This window comes from Candida parapsilosis, contig 006372 (assembly GCF_000182765.1).
Source record: "Candida parapsilosis strain CDC317 annotated contig 006372".
NCBI classification, from domain to species: domain Eukaryota; kingdom Fungi; phylum Ascomycota; class Pichiomycetes; order Serinales; family Debaryomycetaceae; genus Lodderomyces; species Lodderomyces parapsilosis.
The window spans coordinates 68,599-91,903 of NW_023503283.1; the positions used below are offsets into that span (position 1 = coordinate 68,599).

The 23,305-nt window shown below is 39.3% G+C and overlaps 13 protein-coding genes and 1 pseudogene across 14 annotated transcripts; 7 read left to right on the plus strand and 7 right to left on the minus strand. All coding sequences in view use genetic code 12, as the record gives it.

Annotated features, from left to right (window-relative positions):
- Positions 1-3,261: 3,261 nt before the first annotated feature.
- CPAR2_400250 (uncharacterized protein) lies at positions 3,262-4,047 on the plus strand (the record flags this gene model as incomplete). The annotated part of the gene is made up of 1 exon (XM_036810896.1): positions 3,262-4,047. The coding sequence occupies one exon, from the start codon at positions 3,262-3,264 to the stop codon at positions 4,045-4,047; it is 786 nt and encodes a 261-aa protein (XP_036667387.1).
- A 973-nt stretch (positions 4,048-5,020) lies between these two features.
- On the plus strand, positions 5,021-5,959 carry CPAR2_400260 (uncharacterized protein; the record flags this gene model as incomplete). Its single annotated transcript, XM_036810897.1, has 1 exon — positions 5,021-5,959. The coding sequence occupies one exon, from the start codon at positions 5,021-5,023 to the stop codon at positions 5,957-5,959; it is 939 nt and encodes a 312-aa protein (XP_036667388.1).
- Positions 5,960-6,025: 66 nt separating this feature from the next.
- Positions 6,026-6,439, plus strand: HIT1 (Hit1p; the record flags this gene model as incomplete). Its single annotated transcript, XM_036810898.1, has 1 exon — positions 6,026-6,439. The coding sequence occupies one exon, from the start codon at positions 6,026-6,028 to the stop codon at positions 6,437-6,439; it is 414 nt and encodes a 137-aa protein (XP_036667389.1).
- Positions 6,440-6,454: 15 nt separating this feature from the next.
- On the minus strand, positions 6,455-7,423 carry CGR1 (Cgr1p; the record flags this gene model as incomplete). The annotated part of the gene is made up of 1 exon (XM_036810899.1): positions 6,455-7,423. One exon carries the CDS (start codon positions 7,421-7,423, stop codon positions 6,455-6,457), a length of 969 nt encoding a protein of 322 aa, XP_036667390.1.
- Positions 7,424-7,737: 314 nt separating this feature from the next.
- On the minus strand, positions 7,738-8,763 carry CPAR2_400290 (cell proliferation protein; the record flags this gene model as incomplete). The annotated part of the gene is made up of 1 exon (XM_036810900.1): positions 7,738-8,763. The coding sequence occupies one exon, from the start codon at positions 8,761-8,763 to the stop codon at positions 7,738-7,740; it is 1,026 nt and encodes a 341-aa protein (XP_036667391.1).
- Positions 8,764-8,872: 109 nt separating this feature from the next.
- Positions 8,873-10,474, plus strand: CPAR2_400300 (chaperonin-containing T-complex subunit; the record flags this gene model as incomplete). The annotated part of the gene is made up of 1 exon (XM_036810902.1): positions 8,873-10,474. The coding sequence occupies one exon, from the start codon at positions 8,873-8,875 to the stop codon at positions 10,472-10,474; it is 1,602 nt and encodes a 533-aa protein (XP_036667392.1).
- Positions 10,475-10,484: 10 nt separating this feature from the next.
- Positions 10,485-12,113, minus strand: SAS10 (rRNA-processing protein; the record flags this gene model as incomplete). Its single annotated transcript, XM_036810903.1, has 1 exon — positions 10,485-12,113. One exon carries the CDS (start codon positions 12,111-12,113, stop codon positions 10,485-10,487), a length of 1,629 nt encoding a protein of 542 aa, XP_036667393.1.
- A 118-nt stretch (positions 12,114-12,231) lies between these two features.
- On the plus strand, positions 12,232-13,452 carry RPC53 (DNA-directed RNA polymerase III subunit; the record flags this gene model as incomplete). The annotated part of the gene is made up of 1 exon (XM_036810904.1): positions 12,232-13,452. The coding sequence occupies one exon, from the start codon at positions 12,232-12,234 to the stop codon at positions 13,450-13,452; it is 1,221 nt and encodes a 406-aa protein (XP_036667394.1).
- Positions 13,453-13,565: 113 nt separating this feature from the next.
- Positions 13,566-15,988, plus strand: CPAR2_400330 (MutS family protein; the record flags this gene model as incomplete). Its single annotated transcript, XM_036810905.1, has 2 exons — positions 13,566-13,661; positions 14,042-15,988. 2 exons carry the CDS (start codon positions 13,566-13,568, stop codon positions 15,986-15,988), a joined length of 2,043 nt encoding a protein of 680 aa, XP_036667395.1.
- Positions 15,985-18,261, minus strand: HCA4 (RNA-dependent ATPase; the record flags this gene model as incomplete). Its single annotated transcript, XM_036810906.1, has 1 exon — positions 15,985-18,261. One exon carries the CDS (start codon positions 18,259-18,261, stop codon positions 15,985-15,987), a length of 2,277 nt encoding a protein of 758 aa, XP_036667396.1.
- A 263-nt stretch (positions 18,262-18,524) lies between these two features.
- MED20 (Med20p) lies at positions 18,525-19,294 on the minus strand (the record flags this gene model as incomplete). Its single annotated transcript, XM_036810907.1, has 2 exons — positions 18,525-19,221; positions 19,284-19,294. The coding sequence occupies 2 exons, from the start codon at positions 19,292-19,294 to the stop codon at positions 18,525-18,527; spliced, it is 708 nt and encodes a 235-aa protein (XP_036667397.1).
- A 327-nt stretch (positions 19,295-19,621) lies between these two features.
- CPAR2_400360 (uncharacterized protein) lies at positions 19,622-20,035 on the minus strand (the record flags this gene model as incomplete). Its single annotated transcript, XM_036810908.1, has 1 exon — positions 19,622-20,035. The coding sequence occupies one exon, from the start codon at positions 20,033-20,035 to the stop codon at positions 19,622-19,624; it is 414 nt and encodes a 137-aa protein (XP_036667398.1).
- Positions 20,036-20,101: 66 nt separating this feature from the next.
- CPAR2_400370 lies at positions 20,102-20,536 on the minus strand (annotated as a pseudogene; the record flags this gene model as incomplete). The annotated part of the gene is made up of 1 exon: positions 20,102-20,536. A coding segment is annotated over one exon (435 nt).
- Positions 20,537-20,835: 299 nt separating this feature from the next.
- CPAR2_400380 (Elongator subunit) lies at positions 20,836-23,214 on the plus strand (the record flags this gene model as incomplete). Its single annotated transcript, XM_036810909.1, has 1 exon — positions 20,836-23,214. One exon carries the CDS (start codon positions 20,836-20,838, stop codon positions 23,212-23,214), a length of 2,379 nt encoding a protein of 792 aa, XP_036667399.1.
- Between the last annotated feature and the right edge of the window lie 91 nt (positions 23,215-23,305).

The window sequence follows — 23,305 nt, forward strand, 5'->3', positions numbered from 1 at the left end:
AAAGAAAAATAAATTAACTTTCGCAGACCACACATACCTCATGCCTAGATTTTCGTATCACTCAGGACGGGCACAGTCGGACGATTTTATTATTGTTTGCGGGAGCGTTCTCCATTAAAGTTTTGGTAGTATACGGAAAGCAAAAGAATCACAATACATAGCTCCAACTTTCGTCATCCGCAGTGGCATTCGCGGTACTGTTCAGCAACGGTAATGATCTGAATAGTGCACTGTGTGTAGGACATTGCTAGTCTGTTGGTTGTGCCTCCTCACTTGAAACAGAAAAAAAAAAAAAGAGTAGACCCGGTTGAGCTTTCTTTCCGCAAATAGAAACTTTCACAAAAAACTATCAACGCATTGCCATGGGGCGCATATTGATTTTTCTTTTTTTTTGTACATTTCCACGTTTGTGTAAATTTTGAAAAGTTCTGGCCCAATTTGTATCTACTGCGAAAAAGAAAAGAAAATAGGCAAACACAATTGCAAATGTCTTCGACAGATAGGTGAAACTTAAATGACAATTGTATCATTGACTCTAGCTATTACGTAATCGCTTCATCAGGTCTTAGTTGCACCGCAAAGCTCCCGATTTCCACGTATTAAATTGTATACACTACTTCAATCCATCGTTAGCGACTGTTTTTTTTGTTACTTGTATCCGAAGTTACACAAACAAAATGCGTATGTGTGTATAAACAACAAACTGTAAATCTCATGACTGTAATTTTTTGGTTTCTTAGCCATTTTCGCACTACCCCAGCACAAAACAATAAAAATTTTATTGATAACAAAAGTAAACCACCCACCTCTTTATGATAATTGCCCAATCCTTGGCCCCAATTCAAGATGTGTATTGCCCTCCCAAAAGAGGGCGTAATGAAACAGGAAACGACTGTCACGCGTTGTGAAAATTTCCTTCGCAGGACAAGGCACAGGTTACCCGCAGCACCCACCTTAGTCATAGGACTTCCCTAGATATCACCCCCTCTCTTCTGTTATCGACACGTAACACATTTTGTTTCCAACAACACTACTAAAAGTGAAACTTTGATGACCTCTTTTGTTCAACACAAAAATTTTAGAATCTCAAAACAAAAATGGTTCGGTAAAGTTGAAAAAACTATTCTTTATCCTGTTCTATTTGGCTATGTATTTTTTTTACACCCGCTGGAAAATGAGCAGTAAAATAAGGAGAGAGAGAAAAGTTAATTTCCGGAATACATACACACCAAAAGAAGGTTATGATATTTTAGTGTCGCAAATCAATAGTCACATATTGTATTCATTACACATTCTCTGATTTCTATTGATCATACATGTTTGCTATGAAATTGTGAATTATCCATGTAAACTTTTTTATATCGGATAGCGGTCCCGACACAACTCTCCACTGGAGTGTGTAGACAGCCATACAACTACACTACACCACCTCGTCCTACTCCCATACCAACTTCTACTTTGACCAATACCTGCACTCCTATACAAGTACTCTTTTTATTTTTACAAGTGTCTGTCTGCTTAGTCGTCTAACCTTTTAGCCAATTTACACACAAAATTGCCCTCAACAATATATGTATGTATGTGTGAGTCTGTAAGTGTGTCCTGGTAATTTATTTTGCGTCATTGACGATTAAGTTTCAATAATAATAATAACACACAAAATGCAACATACAAAAATAAATACTTACACAACAACAATAAGTGATGATGATGAAACAGGAGGAAATGTAACGACAACAAAAAAAAAAAGCTTAAGGATGGAATGAATCTTTCCAGAGATTTTCAATTTACTTTTGGGTAATTCGAAGGACAGCAAAGTTTGATAATTACTTCAAACTCCCTCGCTCCAATGCCCACTAATATATAGCTCAGTGTCTCATTCACCCAACAAAAATTAAAACACTGGGTTTTTTGCCTTTTAAAAGTGGAGTAGAGGCTAATCAGCAATTTAACCAAGTAACTCTCGTCTGCTCTTCTTTTTTTTGTTAAGCCATCAAATATGTTAACAACGACGACATTCTCTATGTGTGTATTCTCCTTTGCTTCCTTTTTCTCCTTTCCGTTTAGATTGTCAGCGCTTAAAAATATAAAATAAAAAGAAAAAGAAAAATTTTTATTCAATTTTAATAAATCGTACTTGATGACAATAGAAACATTACTTTTTGTATACCACAAAAATAGTTAAAATAGAGTCGATGGAGAAAAAGGGTGTAGAAAGGAATACATATACACACGATTGTAGGGAAGGCAACTAGAAAAAAGAAACGGGTGGGAAGAGTTATCACCAATAGTGTTTGGCGTCTCGCCACTCACACCTGTCTCGTAGTTCAGCACTACCGCCTACTCCCTTTAAACCACTCTAGCGGTTCTTAAATTAGATTATGTCTTACTGAGGCAATTGTGGGTGCAATGTAAAGTAGAAAGAAGAAAAAGTAGACACTCTTGTTTTAGACTGTGTATTTACTGCTACTACAACTGCAACTGCATCGTGTAAAGTTTTATTGTCTTGCATACTACACTATTGTTCTTTCCCCCTTGCCTTTTGTGTTGCATTTGATACTCTTTCATTCTGTCTCTCCTTTTTTTTAACTCATTTCTGTTATTGCCTTCTATTGTCTTTTCTCAACTCTTCAAAGTGTTTCACGAGTATAATAATAATAATAATAATAATAATAATAATAATAATAATAATAAGCTTTTGATTCACTCATAATTAGTGATTTTCTTTCTTTCTTGCTTTTTTCTTGTATGTTGATGATGATGGGATTATTATCTTTGTACTCCAGCACCTTGTTACTGCACAGTAATCAGTTTTGTTCCATCTTTATAGGTCTATAGTGACCAGTGGCGCCTATTGATAGGCTGTCGATTCCCTCTCTCTCTCTCTCTCCTTCTCTCTCCTTCTCTCTCTCTCTCCTTCTCTCTCCTTCTCTCTCCTTCTCTCTCTTTCTCCCCCCTATTTGGGCCAGCTACTTTACAAAAAGTCTAGCTAACTGCCAGTTCCAATGAAACAAAAACACACTACAAAACCTTCTTCCTTGTGTGCATCAATAAAAAGTAGAAATTAATTTTTATGCAACAGATACTAAAAAAATCATAAACCTTACACAAAAAGTTTCCTTAAATTTTGGGCAAGACAGAAGACTGCAAATTCGTTTTTGGCAAAAGAAGTAAGTTATATATTATACATAACATATTCCATCAAGCTATCTTTTCTCCCCAACTTATTCAATCTTTTATTCCACCAACACGTATAACAAAATGTTGAAGAACTCAGACTCCTACACCGAAGGTTACATCAAACTCGCTTGGATCATAATATCAACATCACCATCAACACACTCAATGGCTCCATCTCAGTTGGCGAGGATGTATCACCAATATGACGCTAAATACTCCAACTTTATTAGAAATCTAATTGCTAATTCACAGCTAGCGCCCACCAATTTGGTTATTTCACTATATTACTTGTACAAACACTACCATCAAAATAATATGCTAGTGACGAAATTGGAGCAAGGTGAAGACAGTATAGACCCGTTGCATCTCCACTTGATTATAACATCACTCATACTTTCAAATAAATCATATGACGATCAATCATACACTTTGAAAACATGGTCCATCATTATCAATAATACTTGCAAAGATTACGTTGACGTTAAACTACTAAATACAATGGAGTCATATTTTCTAAGTTCACTTGATTTCAAATTGTCATTTATTGGAATGAGCAGTGATGGCTATTTTTGGTCTCTTTTTGAAAAAATCGGTGGAATTGATTATTTAACCTTGTCCACATTTAAATCGTTGGCAATCGATGATTACAACTACTACTACAACAACAACAACCAAAACACACCACCACCAATCAAGACGCAGTCATACACCCCACCACCATCACCACCTTGGAGTTACGATAGTTACTACGACAACATATCAATGAATTATTCGCAACTACAACCTCAACAACCGGGTTACTACTTTCAACAGAAGCCGGTTTACAACTTGATGAACGCATATGCACCAACACAACTATATTATTAAAACAATGGGCTTTTTCTATTAGGTTACTTTATATAGATAACGTTGTAAATAATCGCAATAATTTAAGTAGAAAAGTCTTTGAAAATGTTAAAAGCTGATCACTCTTATTGCACGTGACGATATTTGCCCTGTCTCGTCTTAGATAAACGCTACCAAGTATAGTTTATCCCAATATGGAAAGGTGTATTACGGGTGAGGGAATTTGAAGGCGTAGTAAGAAGGACGCGTTAGAAGTAAGCAGTGGCTGCGCAGGCTAGAATACTATACAAGAATACAAATCAGGACATCCCATATATGTTTAGTTAGTTTTGAATTTTTGCTTAATTTTACATCAGAAAGGAAAAGCATGGTGAGCATATGATATCTCTATTCACGTATGGCTCCGTCTCAATGAGCTCACTTCGCAGCAACTCCATCTGTTTATAATGGCCAACAAAACTTATGAACATGATCCAACTCAAAACGTACCCCAATATTTTTCATCACTTTTTCTTTTTCCATGGAAAAGCTATGTGTATGGGTGTTTTGAGATGTACTCACCTCAAACGGTGACGTCTTCGCGAGAATCAGCTCAACAATGCCTTCATTCAAGTATATCTTTTACGGAAGATGAAAAACTCTGATGGGGGGAAGCCCTTTGCGTGAGTAAGTTTGCCAAATACCTAAAACAGTTCCATGCATCACATCCTCAATGATGTGTATGTGTGCGCCAGTTGTTTTCGAGAGAGAGATGTACCTGAATATGGTGTGTATGAGTGCAGACTAGAGCATACTACTTTGTAAAGGCAATGATGTCGTCAATGTAATTGGTACACATGTGGAAGTCCAAACGAGTAATTAGTTTAATAAAGGGTAAACAAGTTTAGTAATTGTGTTGAACATTATTGCTTTCGTAGATATTTCAATCCTGTGTCCAAGTTTGTCCATTTTACGCGTTGCAGAAATGCTCAATTAATTGCTTTCCCATAATCTAATGGACAAAAATGTATTGTCAATTCCATTCAGACTGCAGTTGGCAACACCAAACTTATCGCCACGTACAGATGAGGTGAATCACGTTTTAGATGAGATCAACAATTCGCAAGATAAATGTTATGAGGAGGTGACAGCTCAACTAGTGACAAAGGTGTCTACGTTGCAAACAACTATTGAATCACTACAGACAAGAGTCATCCAAATTGAGAGGGATGCCATCGACAATAGATCAAAGGAGAAAAATTACACACTAATGTCATCACAGATGGAGCATCAAAAAATCCACGCTCTTCATGACACCAATTCTGTTACCAATGCACCTCGATTACCTATTGCGCAACCACCAAAAATACATGAGCGAATAAAGTATTTCGAATTGCTTCAAACACACGGAGTGCACAACAGTCAGCACTCGTCGAACAGGGACAATCTCAAGAACAAACTGTTTGTCAAAGTCGGGATTCCCCACAAGCTAGAGTCCAAAGATAAGTGGACAAACGCTCAACAGAACTTCACTTTCGACACAGATGAGAGCAGGTTGAATGAGCGCGAGGTGGTAGTAAAGACGGAGTTATGCAAGTCGAATTCCACAAAGAATGACTCACACGTGGAACTAGAACTGGATTCGGTGAGAATTAAAGTCAAAAGACTGCAATTGGAGGAGCTCTCCATCTACGAGCCGCGAATAAAACCATTCCGGCAACGCAAGGGATCTCGACGACAAAGAAACGTTGGTTGCAAAAGCCGCATACGTGACAAACCGAAAAGGACCAAAAAGATGCGAGTAGTTTCAACCGGGACTACTCAGTCGTCTAATGGAGATCAACCTTTCAATTACATGCTATTTGTTTCACTTGTAATTGCAGTTGTGTTCATGGCGTTGGCACTACAGTACCCCATTTGCCATTTGTATCGTTGCCATTGCGTGTGTAAATAACCAATACATTTGTAAAAATTATTTTTGTAATTTCATCTCCTCATCTCATCTCCTCTTCCCATCTCCATGCTCTGTCAGATATGTAGCCAGAATGACGGCAAGTACAAGTGTCCCACTTGTAAGAAACCATACTGTTCACTAGCATGCTACAAGTCAGAGAACCACAAACATGAAGAAATAAAACCCAGCAACAAAACGCCACAGGTGATGCCCTCACCAGACACAACTGAACCAATGACTAAATTCGACAAGTTACTTCAAGATGATCAAATTGAATACCTACTAAAACAACCAGCTTTACAGTTCCACCTCTTATCCATCATTACTATCCTACAAGATGGCTTCATCAACAACCTCAACCAAGAACAAAAACTAGAAGTCATGAATTTGAAATTGAATGATTTGCGAAAAGGCGGAGTCGAGCAAAACGAACTAGTAGAAGAGTTTGTACAAAGAGTATTGGAACTAGATGAAGCCTGAACCCGTTGTGTTTCACTATACATTTCCACCCCAGATGTTCTTTTTTTGACCCCTTTGCCCCACTTTCAATTTGAACAAGAATCCACCAAGATCACCAAACATATCGTCTGCATCAATTTTAGCATCAAAATCATCAAGTTTCAAATGGCCAGTAGTTACATATAAATCATCATCATCGGGACCGCCCATGGTTACACAAGTACATCTTTTAGCTGGGATTTTAATCTTTTCCAACATTTGTCCCTTGTCATTGACATGTAAAATGGTGGATGTTGAAAAAACAGCAGAGTAAATGTCCCCATTAACTGTACGAACCAACCCATCAGGTTCAGGATCATTTTCATCAGGGTATACTTTTTTAGTTTCAATAAATGCCGTCTTGTTGGTCAATTTATTTGTTTTATGATCGTAGTTGAATTTGTAGATAGTAAAGTTTAAAGAATCAGTCCAGTATACTTCATTCCCATCATCATTAAAAGCCATACCATTGGAGATTTTGGTGTTTTCCAACATGACGTCAATTTCTAAATCAGAAGTAATTCGAAACAATTTCCCTTCTGGTTGCACACCTTCCTTGGCACTGATTGGAAAATCTGTCATTACCCCAATCCAAAGGTTACCCCAAGGATCTATAATTCCATCATTTGATCTCAATCTAATCTTTTCCAACTCTGTGAATGGATACTTGAAAAAGTACGTTAATGTACCCTTGTTGAAATCACCCAATGCTAAACCTGATTTGGCAGCCACCAACACTACATCTTCCTTCTTTGTGAGAGCAATGAATCCAATTGACTCTTTTGAGTCAGACCATTTCAAAACTTGGTGCTGGTTAAGATCATCCAACAGGAGACGATGTACCTCACCTTGAATGATATCAATCCATAACAAATTATTGTTGCGATAGTCATACGTAACACCCTCAGTCAAGCGGCCACGATAGCTTTGCGGAAATATATTTCTCTCAGTAGCAATCAATGTCATTGGTGGGAGTTGTTATTAAAGTTGTTTACAGGGTGGTTGTCAATCACAATTGCGCTCGCACTTTTAAACCCTCGGAGTTTGCCAAAAAGTTGGTTCTTATACACGACTGGGTTGTACATGGATATGATTACAAACACCTATGAAAAGAGCTTACAAGTTGAATGTCATTAACTATGGTATATGTGGGGTCCCTAGTAAAATCTGAATTACGTCATGAATTAAATATACTAGCATTCTCGAAGATTGTCTCCTCGTGTTCTAGTGCTTTCATTATTACTGCCCAGAATCATCAGATCGATCTCAACCTTCTTAAATTAGCTCTCATCTACCTCCTTCGCTTGCAACTTGTCCCATTCTCTAGCCAAATTAATCAATGCCTCTGTATCGTTTGCCGCACCAACAACATCGATTGGCACTTGACTTTCACTGTACTGTTTCCTAGCGAAAGCTCCAAGATTTGTCTCATTTATCAACCTGAATTGGTGGTCCTTGTCATCCTTTGGGGTTTGCGTCAATAACTCATTCCATGTGAACAATAATGAATCAGACTTTCGCAGAAATGGATTCACATCTATAACGTACACCTTATCAAAAGGTCGCGGTATATACACATCAAGGATAAATTTACTCATATTCAACTTTGGAATCGCTTCATCATAAACAAACTTGTTAATTCTCTCATTGAGTTCTGGCTCTAGATCCTTTAAAAACTCATAGTGATTCAAATCACGTTGCGATATACCCAAAATTCTACCATCCTTCACAAACACCCTAAACTCCAAGGCAGGATTTATATCCTCCCATCTCTTCAAAACCAATTCGTATGATACCTTAACGTTACTTGCGTTATCAACCTCCAGAAAAGGATACAACAAGTCATCGATTATGTGGTCAGATGACTTTAATAATAGGTATATGTCATCAGCTTCAATACAGCGAATGGTGTTCCCCGGTATCAACCAGCTAGCATCTTTTGGAGATGACCAGTTTAACTTGGGGATAACCTTGCCACCTAACTCCTCTACAAAATTGTTGATTTGATGGTGCAAGTCTGTAAACTTCAGAAGCAAAGGCTGTGGCTCTGGCTCAGACTCACCCACTTCGTCCTCTTCCCAGTCGCTATACTCATTATCACTTGTCAGTTCTAGCTGCACGTTCCTTGCTGCCAATTTTATACCATCACTAAGCAAATAGTCGATAAAGTTTGGTGGAAGTGGATTAATCACTCTGTATGGGTACAAATGCTCCTTGAACAGGCCACACCAGTTGGAAAATGAGCATTGGAGAATCTCGTCCACCGTGACACCCGATTTTTCAAATGTTGTATGATGTTCCTCCATTGCAATGTGTAGCCTACGCGATGGAATCAATTGGAACGGAAGAGAGAAAAAAAAATTGAAACAAGAAAATCCTGCAAACCACTACTCTTTCAATCCATCCATCAAACCAATGACTTCGGTAGCTAGACCACAGCAAGCACCATCCAATGCTACCTTCAAAGATAAGGAAAAGCCTCAAGAAGTTCGTCGAGCTAATATCCTTGCAGCTAGAGCTGTATCTGATGCAATTAGAACCTCATTGGGCCCAAAGGGAATGGACAAGATGATCAGAACAAATAAGGGTGAAATTATCATTTCCAATGATGGTGCAACTATCTTGAAGCACATGGCAGTGTTACACCCAGCTGCCAAAATGCTTGTTGATGTAAGTCATGCACAAGATGTTGAGGCCGGTGATGGAACAACAACCGTTGCCATTTTAACGGGGGCTTTACTAGGAGCTGCAGAGAGGCTATTAAATAAAGGCATACATCCCACATTGATTGCTGAGTCTTTCCAAAGAGCTGCCCAACGTAGTGTTGAAATACTTTTGGACATGGCATCAAAAATCAAGTTGGACGATAAAGAATTGTTGATTAAAGCAGCTTCCACATCATTGAGCTCGAAGATTGTTTCGCAACACTCACTGTTGTTGGCTCCGTTGGCAGTGGACTCTGTCTTGAAGGTGATTAACAAAGAACAGGACAATGTCGACTTGAATGATATCCGTTTGGTAAAGAAGTTGGGTGGTACGATCGATGACACCGAGTTGATCAATGGGGTTGTTTTAACCCAAAATGTTGTAAAAAGTGCCGGAGGACCTACTAGGATAGAAAAAGCCAAAATAGGATTGATTCAGTTTCAATTGTCACCACCAAAACCAGATATGGAAAACAATGTTGTTGTCAATGATTACAGACAAATGGATAAAATCTTGAAAGAGGAAAGAGCATACTTGTTGAACATTTGTAAAAAGATAAAAAAGGCCAAATGTAACGTATTGTTGATACAAAAGTCTATTTTGAGGGATGCCGTTAATGACTTGGCCTTGCACTTTTTATCAAAGTTGAACATTATGGTGATCAAAGATATCGAAAGAGATGAGGTTGAATTCTTATCCAAAGCTGTCGGATGCAAACCAATTGCTGATGTTGACAATTTCACTGAAGATAGGTTAGGCTCTGCCGATTTGGTTGAGGAAATTGAAAGTTCTAGTTCAAAAATTGTTCAGATAACTGGAATCACTTCAAAAAACACCCAGCCTACTGTTTCCATTGTTGTGCGAGGTGCAAACAATTTAGTTGTTGATGAAACAGAAAGATCGTTACACGATGCATTGTGCGTTGTGAGATGCTTGGTTAAGGAGAAAGCCTTGATCGCTGGAGGTGGTGCGCCAGAAATTGAAGTTTCAAGACAATTGATGAAGGAGTCAAACAAATTGTTTGGTGTTGAACAATTTGTTTATCAAGAGTTTGCTCTTGCGTTAGAGGTGATACCAACTACGTTGGCCGAAAATGCTGGATTGAATCCAATAAATGTTGTTACCGATTTAAGGAACAGACATGAAAATGGGGAAAAGAATGCAGGAATCTCGGTAAGAAGATCAGGTGCTTCAAACACATTTGATGAGCACGTATTGCAGCCAGTTTTGGTCAGTACAAGTGCCATCGTATTGGCTTCAGAATGCGTGAAATCTATTTTGCGAATTGACGATATTCAATTCAGTCGTTGATACATATATGCTATACAAGTTTAACTGATCTTGATAATCCCTTCTTGATACCCGTCTTTTCACCTTCGTATGGGCCTTTACTCTTTTCACTATCATACACTTGTCTAACCGATTTGAGTTTCTTCTTGGCAGTCTCGTACTGCTTTCTCTTTTTAACTCTTGAGTTTCTGTATTCCTTTTTACGATGAGGAGTGAGACCTTTATTCTTGAGGATTTGGTAATTGATAGCTCTTTTACCATCTTGTCCAATCTCTTCTTGTAATTCCGCCAATTTGCCTTCTTTACTTGCCTTGATTGCAGCAGCATGAGCTAGTTTCCTATTTTTCAATTTCAACTTTTTATCATGTTTGAGGGCTTCATAATAACCACTATCATCCTCATCACCGACATTGTCGTTTCCTGCATAAAAGTCGTTTGCTTCATCGTCATCATCCTTCTTCTCAAGTCCTCTCTTTCTTGCTTCTTCAATCAACTTTTGTTGCCTCTCGTATAACCTCTCTTTATATGGTACATCCATATCACCAGAGATATACCTTTCTCTCTGTGCTGCTGCTTTGTCAATTTTGGCGGTGTAGAACCTCAAAGTCTTTTTACGACGAGTCTTGTCTTCCAAATCCAAGTCATCAATATCAGCTTCAGTGAAGTCATCCCCAGTTGACGGAGGTGCTCGCCTTATAACTCTCTGCTGATGAATGTTGATATTATGACCATTATCAAAAGTTTCTTCCTCCTCTTCATCCTGCAGAATTTGACTGTCGTCTTGATCCTCTTTGGCATCAACAAAGTCCTCCTCATCAATTTCGCTTGAGCTAACCTCATTTGTCACCTCTTCCTCTTCAGCCACCTCTTTGATTTCAAGTGGAAGTTCATTTGCTTGCCTCCACACTTCTCTGGAGCTCAATATCGATTCCATGACGGGGTGGTCTTTCATAGATAGAAACCCTTGACCACTGCGAAGGTTGTCGACAAATATAGCCATGTACGATGTGATCGATGCCAAATACCCCGATAAAGCGCTAACTTTTATTGTAGTGCATACATTTTGGTCCATCAGATTCAAATCACGAAGTTTCGGTTGCAACTCTTCCAACTCTCTCATCAACGGTATAAATTCGGGAAAAGATTGTTTGAGCAACTTTAACCTTTCAGTATCATCAAGGGAATCGAGGCTAGTTGATGTATCAAGCACGACTTGGGAAATGTTGCTATCCTTGGTGTCGAAAGTGTCCGCTTTCTTTTGCCAATCCTCTAGTATTTCATCATCAACATAATCATCCATTTCCAAATCTTGAAGATGCTTTTTTTGTTGTCTTAATGCTTCCTCTGTCATTCGCTTGGAGTCCTCGTCATCACTAGCATCATCACCACCATAGTAGTTTTGTCTACCACCCCATCCCTTTTCCTCATCAACCTCATCTTCAACGTCTTCATCAATGTCTTCGTTCTCGTCCTCATCCTCTTCATCAGCGTCCTCATCACCGGATGCCCAAACTTCCTCTTGTGAGTCTTCATCTTCACTCACTCTTTCTTGACCATACTCTCCGGCTTGATCTAGTAATATTTTTGATCTGTTTGCATTAAATGCATCGACTTCGTCAAAGTCGAACTCATTCTCGGTATCCTTTGCTTGCCTTGCCATTGTTGATATACTAAAATTGCAACTCAATGCTCATCTCAAATCATTTCCAACCTTTTTTTTTTTTTCTCATTTTCACTGCCATTCACCTCTTCAACCATCAACATATATCCATCACAACATGTCGAACCGCTTGGAATCATTGAATTCGAAAAAACCTTCTAGCTCACCGGTGCCAAAGCCCGGTCTCAAGTTCAAACCCAAGGTGGTGCAAAGAAAATCAAAGGAGGAGAGAGCCAAAGTTGCACCACAAGTTAAACAAGAACCTCAACGAAACGCATTAACAAGGGGGCGTGGAGGAAGTGCTAGAGGTCGAGGTCGGGGTGGCCGCAACAATTATGCTGGTACGCACATAGTGACGTCTGGCCCCTTATCTGCTGGCTCTGTATCCATTGGTAATCTGAGCGGGACCAAACTCGGACTAACAGCAGACTTGGTCTACAGTACCAATGGTGAAAGCCTGGCAACTCCCGATTTCATTAATAATTTGAAAAAGAAAGATAGCAGGTCGTCAACTCCAGGGGTGGACTCTGATGGTGAAGACGATCCTACCAAGATAAATATGACGGAAGAGTATAATTTCGAAGATGATGCCACGGAGTTGTTCCCATTCAGACCTTTCAGAGATGATGGTATTAAACGAGGAAACGCAGTGAAAGATGAGCCTTTCTATCCGGTTAAGGTTGAACCCACAGATTCAATGGAAAGCTCACCTGCAGTGATATCCTTAACTGAAAGTCGGGAAGCTACAGTTAAAAGTGAAGCCATCGCAGATAAGATTGAACTGATTAAGGAAAATAAAGCTATACTCGAAAGCAAGATCACCCAGAATGATCTGATTGCTACAGATGAAGCCAGTAAGCTAATCACCGATAATGAGGAAGTCTTGGATATCCTAGCTGGAAGTTTCAAAAATCTATCAGCACGTGAAAAAGAAGATGATCATTATGTTCTCTTTCAGTTGCCACAACATCTACCCAAATATGCGCGTGAAGAGAGCTTGGTAAAGCAGGAACTCGGTACGATTGAGCAATCGCAAGATGCAACTACAAAATCACTGCTCGGAACAAACACATCAACATTACGAGGCGAGATTGGGAAAATCAACATCCATCAGTCAGGAAAAATTACTATCGACCTTGGGAATGGAATCAAGTTGAATGTGACAAAAGGGGTACCTACGGATTTTTTACAAGAATTGACCATATTAGATGCTAGCAGAAATCAACCGGGGGAGGAAGACGTCGAAATGGTAGACGATGAAGGTAAAGACATATTTGGTAAGCTTATTCGTTTGGGTGCTGTGACTGAAAAGATTATAGCAACGCCATGCATTAAATAACAAGGTGTGTGTGTAAACAATTTCAATGCACGTGACAAATGATATTTTGCGGCTTACTTTTTTTGGTTGTAAAAATATTCCCACCACTCCAACACTTAATTCTATAACCAGCTATGGATGAAGACCTAGACTCCGTCACTGAAGAAACTTCATTTCAAGTGAACCAGAAAAAGATCTTATCATTGGACCACCATCGATCAACATTGGGAGTGTCTTGTTTGGATACGGAAAGTCGAAACTTATTTGTGTATGAGGATATTGAGGTGTCTTACCCGAACACGTACGTGGAAGCCATCATTGATGACTTGGAGCCAGATATTGTATTTGTCTCTTCGAGATGCTCAGAAAACATGATTGCTTACTTAAGAAGCTCGGAGGGTGATTGGAATTTGGTAGTAATAGTTAAGATTGTATCTGATTATACAAAATTTGACCACCAGAACTTGGCTCAATCATTTGAAAAATACAATGGTTCCGTTGAATCAAAGATTTTTGTGAATGCGGCATTGAAATCACCTTTTTTCAAAACAAGTGTAAGTAGAGAAATGTTCACGTTGTTGGTCGAATCTAGTACTAACAAAGTTCATAGATGGGCACATTGAATGCGATATATCTTGGAATTGCCGATTACATTGATTACCTATGTTTGGCTGAGATGGTCGATTCGATCGAAGTTTGCAACTTTAAAAATCTCATGTTTGTGGACACTGACCTGTTGTATGCTCTTCAAATAGTTCCTGATCCCCAAACTAAAAAGAATATTCCAAAAAATTCAATCAAAAGTTTACTTGACTTTTTGAATCATACCGTTACTAGAGAAGGATACTTGCTTCTTCGTGATTGGGTGAGAAAGCCGTTGGCCAAATTGGATTTGATCAAACAGCGGCAGATTATTGTTCAATGCTTTTCACTGGAGTCTTTCAAAGACAATCGAAAGCAGATTTTCAAATTATTAAGCCAATTAAAGAATCCGTTTCGCAAAATCAGACGACTTAGGACAAATGAGTTGCTTTGGAATAGCTGGAAGTCCTTACTTGTGTTTTTATCAAACTCGGTTCAAATTGCAAAGCTTTTGAGATTATACTTTGGATCGTTGAGCATAGAGACCTCAGTCGATCACAAATTCACAACTTTATTAGAGGATGATGTTTTCGAGTTTCAAAAACTCTCCGAAACCATACTTCTGATAATTGAGTTACAATCGTCAGCGGAGGAGGGGAAGGTCAGGGTTTTGGGTGGAGTCGATGAAGAGATTGACGGATTGAGGGTAATTTACAACGACTTGGAGTCGATTTTGCAAGCATGCACACAAGCGTTGATGTCTAGTCATAACCAGAGCTTCAACACTGTTTATATACCACAATTGGGATTTTTAATCTCCGTTGATATCGCAGACCATGCACTGGGGGCGGCATTAGAATGGGATCAAGTGTTTGCGACACCCTCGAATGCTTATTATAAGTGCGACAAAGTGCAAGAGTTGGATGAAAAGTATGGAGATATTCACACTCTCATCAATGATAGAGAAATTGAGATTATTCAAGGGTTACAGGAAGAAGTGTTAACCTATGAAGCTAAGATACTCAAAGTTATTGACGGTCTTGTGGAGTTAGATTGCTTGTGTTCCCTTGCTGAAGCGTCAGCATCACCTAACTTCAACTATCCCACATTAACTAATGGGTTGGAGCTACAGATAAAAGATGGCAGACATGTGTTGTTAGAGTCACTTCTGAAAGTGGTTGTTCCCAATGATGCTATTTATGAAGAAAAAGAACGAATGATTGTATTAACAGGCGCCAATTTTTCTGGAAAATCAATCTTCTTGAGTCAAGTTGCATTGAATGTTGTGCTTGCACAAATTGGTTGTGCAATTCCTGCGTCATCTGCGGTCATTGGTATAGTTGATAAATTGCTAACAAGAATTCTGTCCAGAGAATCTTTAGAAAAACGCCAAAGTACGTTTGCAATAGATATAAATCAGCTTTCAAAGTGTATCAATCTTGAAACAGAAAGGTCATTGGTTATCATTGATGAATTTGGGAAGGGTAGTGATTCCATTGACTCACCAGCGCTCTTAGGGGGCACTTTGACTTATTTTGCTTCACGAAGTGATTGCCCACGTTGCATACTATCGACACATTTCTTGGAGCTTTTCAGAGGTAATTTGATTGTTGATAGAGTGCGTTCAGAGAGGGTCAAGTTCTTGTGTACACAAGTTGTATTGACTGATGGAGAAGCAAAAGCCGCCGATATCACCTATTTATACAGAATTGTCGCAGGAGTGTGCGACAACAGCCATGGCATTCATTGTGCCAAGGTATGTAGGATCCCATCATCTATCATTGCACGAGCAGAAGAGATCGCACGTAAGCTCGATGCGGGAAAAGATTTGGTCAATGAAATGACGTTATTAACAGCACATGAAGAGCAAAACTATTCGATAGCTAGAGATGTTGTTATGAAGTTTTTGGCATTAGATTTCAGCGACTCAGTTCTAGTTACGTTTGATCTTTCAGAATTTGATGCTATTTTTTAATTGCTTATCAACTTGGCTGCTAAAGATTCAAGGTCCTCCAAAGTCTCTGGCTCATCAATTTCAATAAAGTCATCCTTCTTTTGTTTCTTGATTTCTGGCTCATCTTTGAACCAAGTGTTATCTCTGCCTGATGTCTTCTTGTCACCAAATTCCATATCGCGCTCCAAGTCTGGAACATCTTCCTCCCTTTCTGAATAATACTCTCCCTCTTCCCTCAATCTTCTTTCTGCTTCCTTTCTTTTCCTCTTTTTCTCTTGACGTTTTTGTCTTTCGACTTCTTTATCGGCAGCATCTGTTACCTTCATCAACTTCTGCTCCTTTGTAAGGAAATCCTCCTTCTGTTTCTTGGCATCTCCTGCTTTGATGAAGTCTTCTTCTCCTTCCAATTCATATATTGGATGCGCAACACCGTCATCATCAAACTTCAACTTGGTCGGATTGCCCTTGTTAGCTAGTGACGCCTTTCTAGAAAGCGCCTTTCTCTCCAGTCGTTTAGACGCTGGTAACAGTAAATCGGGCAATTCTTCATCCTTTAGCTCATGATTTTGTCTCTTTACAGTCATGAAATCTTCATCGTCATCGTCGTTCTCCATCTTTCCATTTACCTTGCTGTTGGTTAAGTTCAAGTAATGGTCTGACAAGATGGTTTGATTTTTTCTCTCAAACATCCGATCGTACTTGGTTTTGATCTTGGACGGTTTCTCCTTGATCTCACCATCAGCGTCACTTTTCGACAAAGCGAGTAACATTCTCGACTCGTTCTTCTTCTCCTTACTTGCAGAGCCTCCTTTAATTTTGATCTTGGGCGCCCCAGGAAGACCTAATGAAGCCGCATAAGCTTCAGCAGGCAACGACTCCACATCGAAAACTTCCTTGTCCTTTTGAATATACACCGATTTGAAATAAGCAATAAATGCCCTTTGCCCTAAATTCTTCATCACTGGATCCTTAAAACACAAAGACTGTAATTGTGGTCTAATTGACTTTTTGCTTTTTTGTTTGATATTCATCAATTTCGGTTCGATGTTATGAATCTTGAGTCTTTGCAAAAATGCGTCTTCTTCACTTGGGGTAAGCATTAGCAAAGATTTACCTTGTCTCCCAAATCTTGCCGACCTTCCTACACGATGTACGTATGTTGCAACATCTTCGGGACAATCAACTTGAATAACCCAGTCTATTGCAGGAAAATCCAATCCTCTTGCAACGATATCAGTGGCAAAAAGGCATACATGCTGAGCTTGAGCAAATTTCATGGTTGTTTCCAAACGTGATGTTTGCTTATTACGTCCATAAAGCTTCAAAAGGGAAATACCTGGTTGAAGGGTACGAAATGTTTCGTAGGTGTATTGCACCTGCTTTGACGACGAGAAAAACACCAAAATCTTACTTTTCAAATGTGATTTGATAAATGACCACAAGACATCCAATTTTTCATCCAAGGGTACTCTGACATAGTATTGATCTAATGATTCAGGGATGGTTGAAACATCTTTATCAGAAGAAGTACCTATTCTTTTTGGATTTGTCAACGACAATCTGGCCAAATCTTGAACACTATCGGTAGTAGTGGCTGAGAATAACAACGTTTGTCGTGTTGGTGGCAAATGTTTTACAATGTTGTCAATTTGCTTTTTGAATCCCATATCAAGGCATCTATCAGCCTCATCTAAGACCAACACCTGCAAGTTAGATGTTTCCATCCCCACAGCTTCATTTAAATGCTGTGATATCCGTCCAGGTGTGCCTACCAATATGTTCATCCGGGATATTCTTTCCTTCTCGTATTGTACATCTTTTCCACCGGTAACCAAACCAGCGGAGAATGAATTGTATTTCCCAATCTTGGCCAATACTTCAAAAATCTGAACCGCAAGTTCTCTCGTTGGTGATACTATCAAAGCTGCTAATCCGTCATACTCAGTAATGTCATTTTTTATCAAAATTTCAATTACAGGAATCAAAAAGGCTAGTGTTTTACCTGATCCTGTTCTAGCAGTTCCCATCAAATCATGCCCTTTCAAAGCTATTGGAATAGTCTTTTTCTGAATATCTGTCAATGAAATAAAGGAGGATTCCTTAAGACCTCGTAGTGTATTCTGAGTAATTGGAAGGTCACTAAATTGTTGCATCGCATCTTCATCTATATTGGGATTGTAGTTTTCAATTCTTTCTTTGAGTTGCTTGAGTTCTTCTTCTTCCTTTTGACGTCTTTCTTTTCTCCCTTCACGTTTGTGGGCCTTTAAACCCGCTTTGGCATGGCTCTTCTTCATGTTCAGGTCTCTTCACGCTGGGTGATTTACAGGTGTAGGAGAATAACTCTAATTTTTTTTCTTATTTTGATACTCTCTTTGTGTACTAAAATTTCACCATCTCATCGCCAACCACCAAGCTCATTACATTCACTACGTTAACCTACTTACATAGGCGGTGCGTCCTGGTCATTGTTTCCAATGACATCAGATACACACACGCACACACACACACACACACACACACACACACACACACGCACGCACGCACATACGCATACACCTTAAAAGTCAAGGATTCGCGAATATTGCCAGCATAAATCACCATATTTATCCCGCGAACGTGCATCCAAAACATCAGTACATACTTTGCCTTCATTTATTCCATACTTTTTCAAAATACTCAGTATGAGTTCGGGTGCAGTGATATTCTTCAAACCAAAACTTCTGTCGCTTATTTCAACTTGTATGAGCAACCCTTTAAAGCTACCGTGTAAGAAAACGTTGGACGTCCTGATACACAAGTTACCATTCTCTAATTCGTAAATTTGGCCGCCGTCTCCCTTGATCATTTGCTTCTGGGTCCATAAACTTTGCAACTTCTGGTTAGCAAGAATATCGAATGGATCGTTAAGCCCGGTCGTTGCACCCAAATCTAAATGGGTATCTGGAATACATTCTGTTTGCAAACCGAGTTCCGTTGCCTCTTCTCGTATCGTGCTACTGAATACACCTACAGACCTTCCGTTTATTAGGGTAAGTGTACTCCCAGGTAAATATGAAGGTGATAGCGTGTACATGAACTTGGACTCGGTGCTCAGGGATTCCTGATGAGCAACTTCATTCGGAATTGCATACTGATTGTTTTTGAAAATCCGAAATGCAAAATTCCACTTACCTTTTTTCATGGGTAGGTCGTTGGCGAGTTGATCTTGGAATTGTATTATTGTATCTGGAGTCGCATTGCGAACTAGTATGACACTGAAGAAGTTAGTAGGATAACTAAAGTAGCATCGTTGCATCCAAATTATCAAAATACATACGCTGACACCATTTGGGGGGGAATTCACTGTCGATAGTTTGTTGGAGACGTTGTGTTGGTTAGGATGTGTTGATCAACGAGAAAATGTAGAAAAACCCATTCTTTAAATTTGTGTCATCATCAATGAAAAAAAAAAGTACTTGTGTAACCATGGGCGGTCCCGATGATGATGATTTATATGTAACTACTGGCCATTTGAAACTTGATGATTTTGATGCTAAAATTGATGCAGACGATATGTTTGGTGATCTTGGTGGATTCTTGTTCAAATTGAAAGTGGGGCAAAGGGGTCAAAAAAAGAACATCTGGGGTGGAAATGTATAGTGAAACACAACGGGTTCAGGCTTCATCTAGTTCCAATACTCTTTGTACAAACTCTTCTACTAGTTCGTTTTGCTCGACTCCGCCTTTTCGCAAATCATTCAATTTCAAATTCATGACTTCTAGTTTTTGTTCTTGGTTGAGGTTGTTGATGAAGCCATCTTGTAGGATAGTAATGATGGATAAGAGGTGGAACTGTAAAGCTGGTTGTTTTAGTAGGTATTCAATTTGATCATCTTGAAGTAACTTGTCGAATTTAGTCATTGGTTCAGTTGTGTCTGGTGAGGGCATCACCTGTGGCGTTTTGTTGCTGGGTTTTATTTCTTCATGTTTGTGGTTCTCTGACTTGTAGCATGCTAGTGAACAGTATGGTTTCTTACAAGTGGGACACTTGTACTTGCCGTCATTCTGGCTACATATCTGACAGAGCATGGAGATGGGAAGAGGAGATGAGATGAGGAGATGAAATTACAAAAATAATTTTTACAAATGTGTTGGTTATTTACACACGCAATGGCAACGATACAAATGGCAAATGGGGTACTGTAGTGCCAACGCCATGAACACAACTGCAATTACAAGTGAAACAAATAGCATGTAATTGAAAGGTTGATCTCCATTAGACGACTGAGTAGTCCCGGTTGAAACTACTCGCATCTTTTTGGTCCTTTTCGGTTTGTCACGTATGCGGCTTTTGCAACCAACGTTTCTTTGTCGTCGAGATCCCTTGCGTTGCCGGAATGGTTTTATTCGCGGCTCGTAGATGGCGAGCTCCTCCAATTGCAGTCTTTTGACTTTAATTCTCACCGAATCCAGTTCTAGTTCCACGTGTGCGTCATTCTTTGTGGAATTCAACTTTCATAACTCTGTCTTTACTGCCACCTCGCGCTCATTCAACCTGCTCTCATCTGTGTCGAAAGTGAAGTTCTGTTGAGCGTTTTTCCGCTTGTAAAAGATTTTCTTTCCTTCTTCTTTTAATATTTTTAAGCGCTGACAATCTAAACGGAAAGGAGAAAAAGGAAGCAAAGGAGAATACACACATAGAGAATGTTGTCGTTGTTAACATATTTGATGGCTTAACAAAAAAAAGAAGAGCAGACGAGAGTTACGATGTCTCTGTTTGTGGCATGAACAAAAAAAAAAAAGCATCCCGAAAACCTCATTGCAAAAATAAAAATTTGAGAAACGTATGAACCAGACGCCCAAAGAAGCAGCTATTCGTACTGTACAGTATGTCACTACCTGTAACTCAAGAGGCCGTCTTCATAGGAGTAAACAAACAGAACTATGTTTCCGACTACAATCAGCATCATAAACTAATTGCCTTTGGTGCAAGCAATACAGTCGCTCTTTGGAAACCTTTGGACAAAACGCATCATGGAGTTTACTATACTTTGAAAAAACATACAAAGGAGGTAACTGGAGTAAAATTCTTACCTAATAGCGAATTCTTGGTATCTATTGGAGAAGATCATGTTGTAAATGTATGGAAGAAAAGTAACGATGTTTATACTCACCATCAATCGCTCAGTGGTCATGAACATTCGGTGACCTGCATTGCCGAAGTTAATGAGCATATCTTTGTTACAGGTGGAGCTGACAAAAAGATAATCATATGGGTTAATAACGGTGACGGGTTCGAATTGGGTCACAAGTTTGAAGTCAAACACAACTTTTATCCATTGTCTTTGGCGATTCAACAAATTGACGATGATGGAAGTTACATTCTAGCCATAGGAGGAACCACCAACAATATTCACATCTATACGCTTCACTTTTCAAATGGCCCTGTTTCAAGTGTCGACAAAAGTGCCGAATTAACTGGTCACGAGGATTGGGTCAAGACTTTGCAGTTTGTCACCAAATCAAAGCACAAGGATTACATTTTAGCAAGTGGGTCACAGGATAGATATGTAAGGCTATGGAGGTTGAAGTTGAATGACGCTATTGACAACACTGACGAAGATCCTTCGAAATTGACATTGCTCTCCAACAAGCAATACAAATTTGACTTTGGTGGCGGTAAAAGAGCAGCATTCAGTTTTGAAGCATTGATAATGGGACATGATGATTGGATCACTGGTATTCAATGGCATCCTTCGTGTAAATACAATTCGGAAAATAGTGAGTCCAAATTGCAGTTGTTGACATCCACTGCCGACACAGCACTAATGATTTGGGAGATGGATACTGAGTCAGGAATATGGGTGTGTACAAGTCGATTGGGGGAAATGTCTATCAAAGGAGCATCAACCGCCACAGGTGCCTCTGGCGGGTTTTGGTCATGTTTGTGGTTTATTGACGACATTACAAATGAAGAGTATGTTCTTGCAACAGGCAAAACTGGTGCAATAAGGGCATACAAATCAGCACCTGATAACACCAAATATTTTGAGGAGACTATAGGAGTTACGGGCGCTGTTGGTGCAATTACGGATTTGAGGTGGTCCATTGGGGGTGAATACTTTATGGCTACTTCACTTGATCAAACAACGAGACTTTACGCACCTTGGAAGAGAAACTCCGTCACTACTTGGCATGAAATAGCCCGACCACAGATACATGGATACGATATGATTTGTTGTGACAACATAACAAAGACCAAGTTCGTCTCTGGAGGGGATGAGAAGATTTTACGAGTATTTGAACTCACTGAGTCAATAAGACAGCATTTAAAGGCTTTAGGGGGAATTGAAATCAGCGATGACAATGAAAAACTTCCAGAGTTTGCCACTTTACCAGTATTGGGGTTGTCAAATAAAGCTGATGCGCAAGTAGAGGAAGAAACAAAGAATGACGACCTGGCTGAGGACATTGTGCTTAAAGCGCAAGACCAAATACAAGCACCTCCAACTGAATCGTACTTGCAAAGAAACAGTCTTGCCACAGAAATCGAAAAGCTTTATGGTCATGGGTACGAGGTGACTTGCTGCTCCACCTCACCTAATGGGAAGCTTATTGCCACATCTTGTAAATCAAACAATGCGAAGCATGCTGTGATAAGAGTATTCATGGTGGACAACGATTATCAGCAATCAAAGCAAGTGCTTGCGGGTCATAACTTGACCATTTCAAGTCTCAAATTTTCTCCGGACAGCAGATATTTGTTGGCAGTATCAAGAGATAGACAATTCTCCTTGTGGAAGCTTATAGATGAAGAAAAAGCAGAATTCAACCTAGTTGAGCTTAATGCAAAACCACATTCAAGAATCATTTGGGATTGTTCGTGGTTGCCAAATGCCACTTCCTTTGTCACAGTGTCTCGTGATAAGCAGATGAAATTGTGGGATATTCAAGAGGGTAAAGTATCGCTCGTGAATGCTTTGAAATTGGGTGAAGCTATCACATCAGTCACAATATTTAAAGGCAAGCAATCACTTAATCTGAGTATCATTGCATTAGGGTTTGAAAGTGGGAAAGTATGCGTTTATCGTACGGACAGTACTGGATTCAAAGAGGCTGTGTCGTTTGATGAAACGATAACTCCGGCTGATAGAATAGAGAAGGTGAGTTTCAGTACTCAAATCACAGAAAATAAGTTGCTTTTGGGAGTGGGTAGTAAGGATACCTCGGTCAGGGTATATTCTATAGAAGATAGCATATTTGGATGATATATAGTGTTGTGAAGTTGTACACTTATAATTTTAGCGATGTGTACTTCACGTGACTCAATTTTTTATTTCTAAAAATTTGTAAAAACTC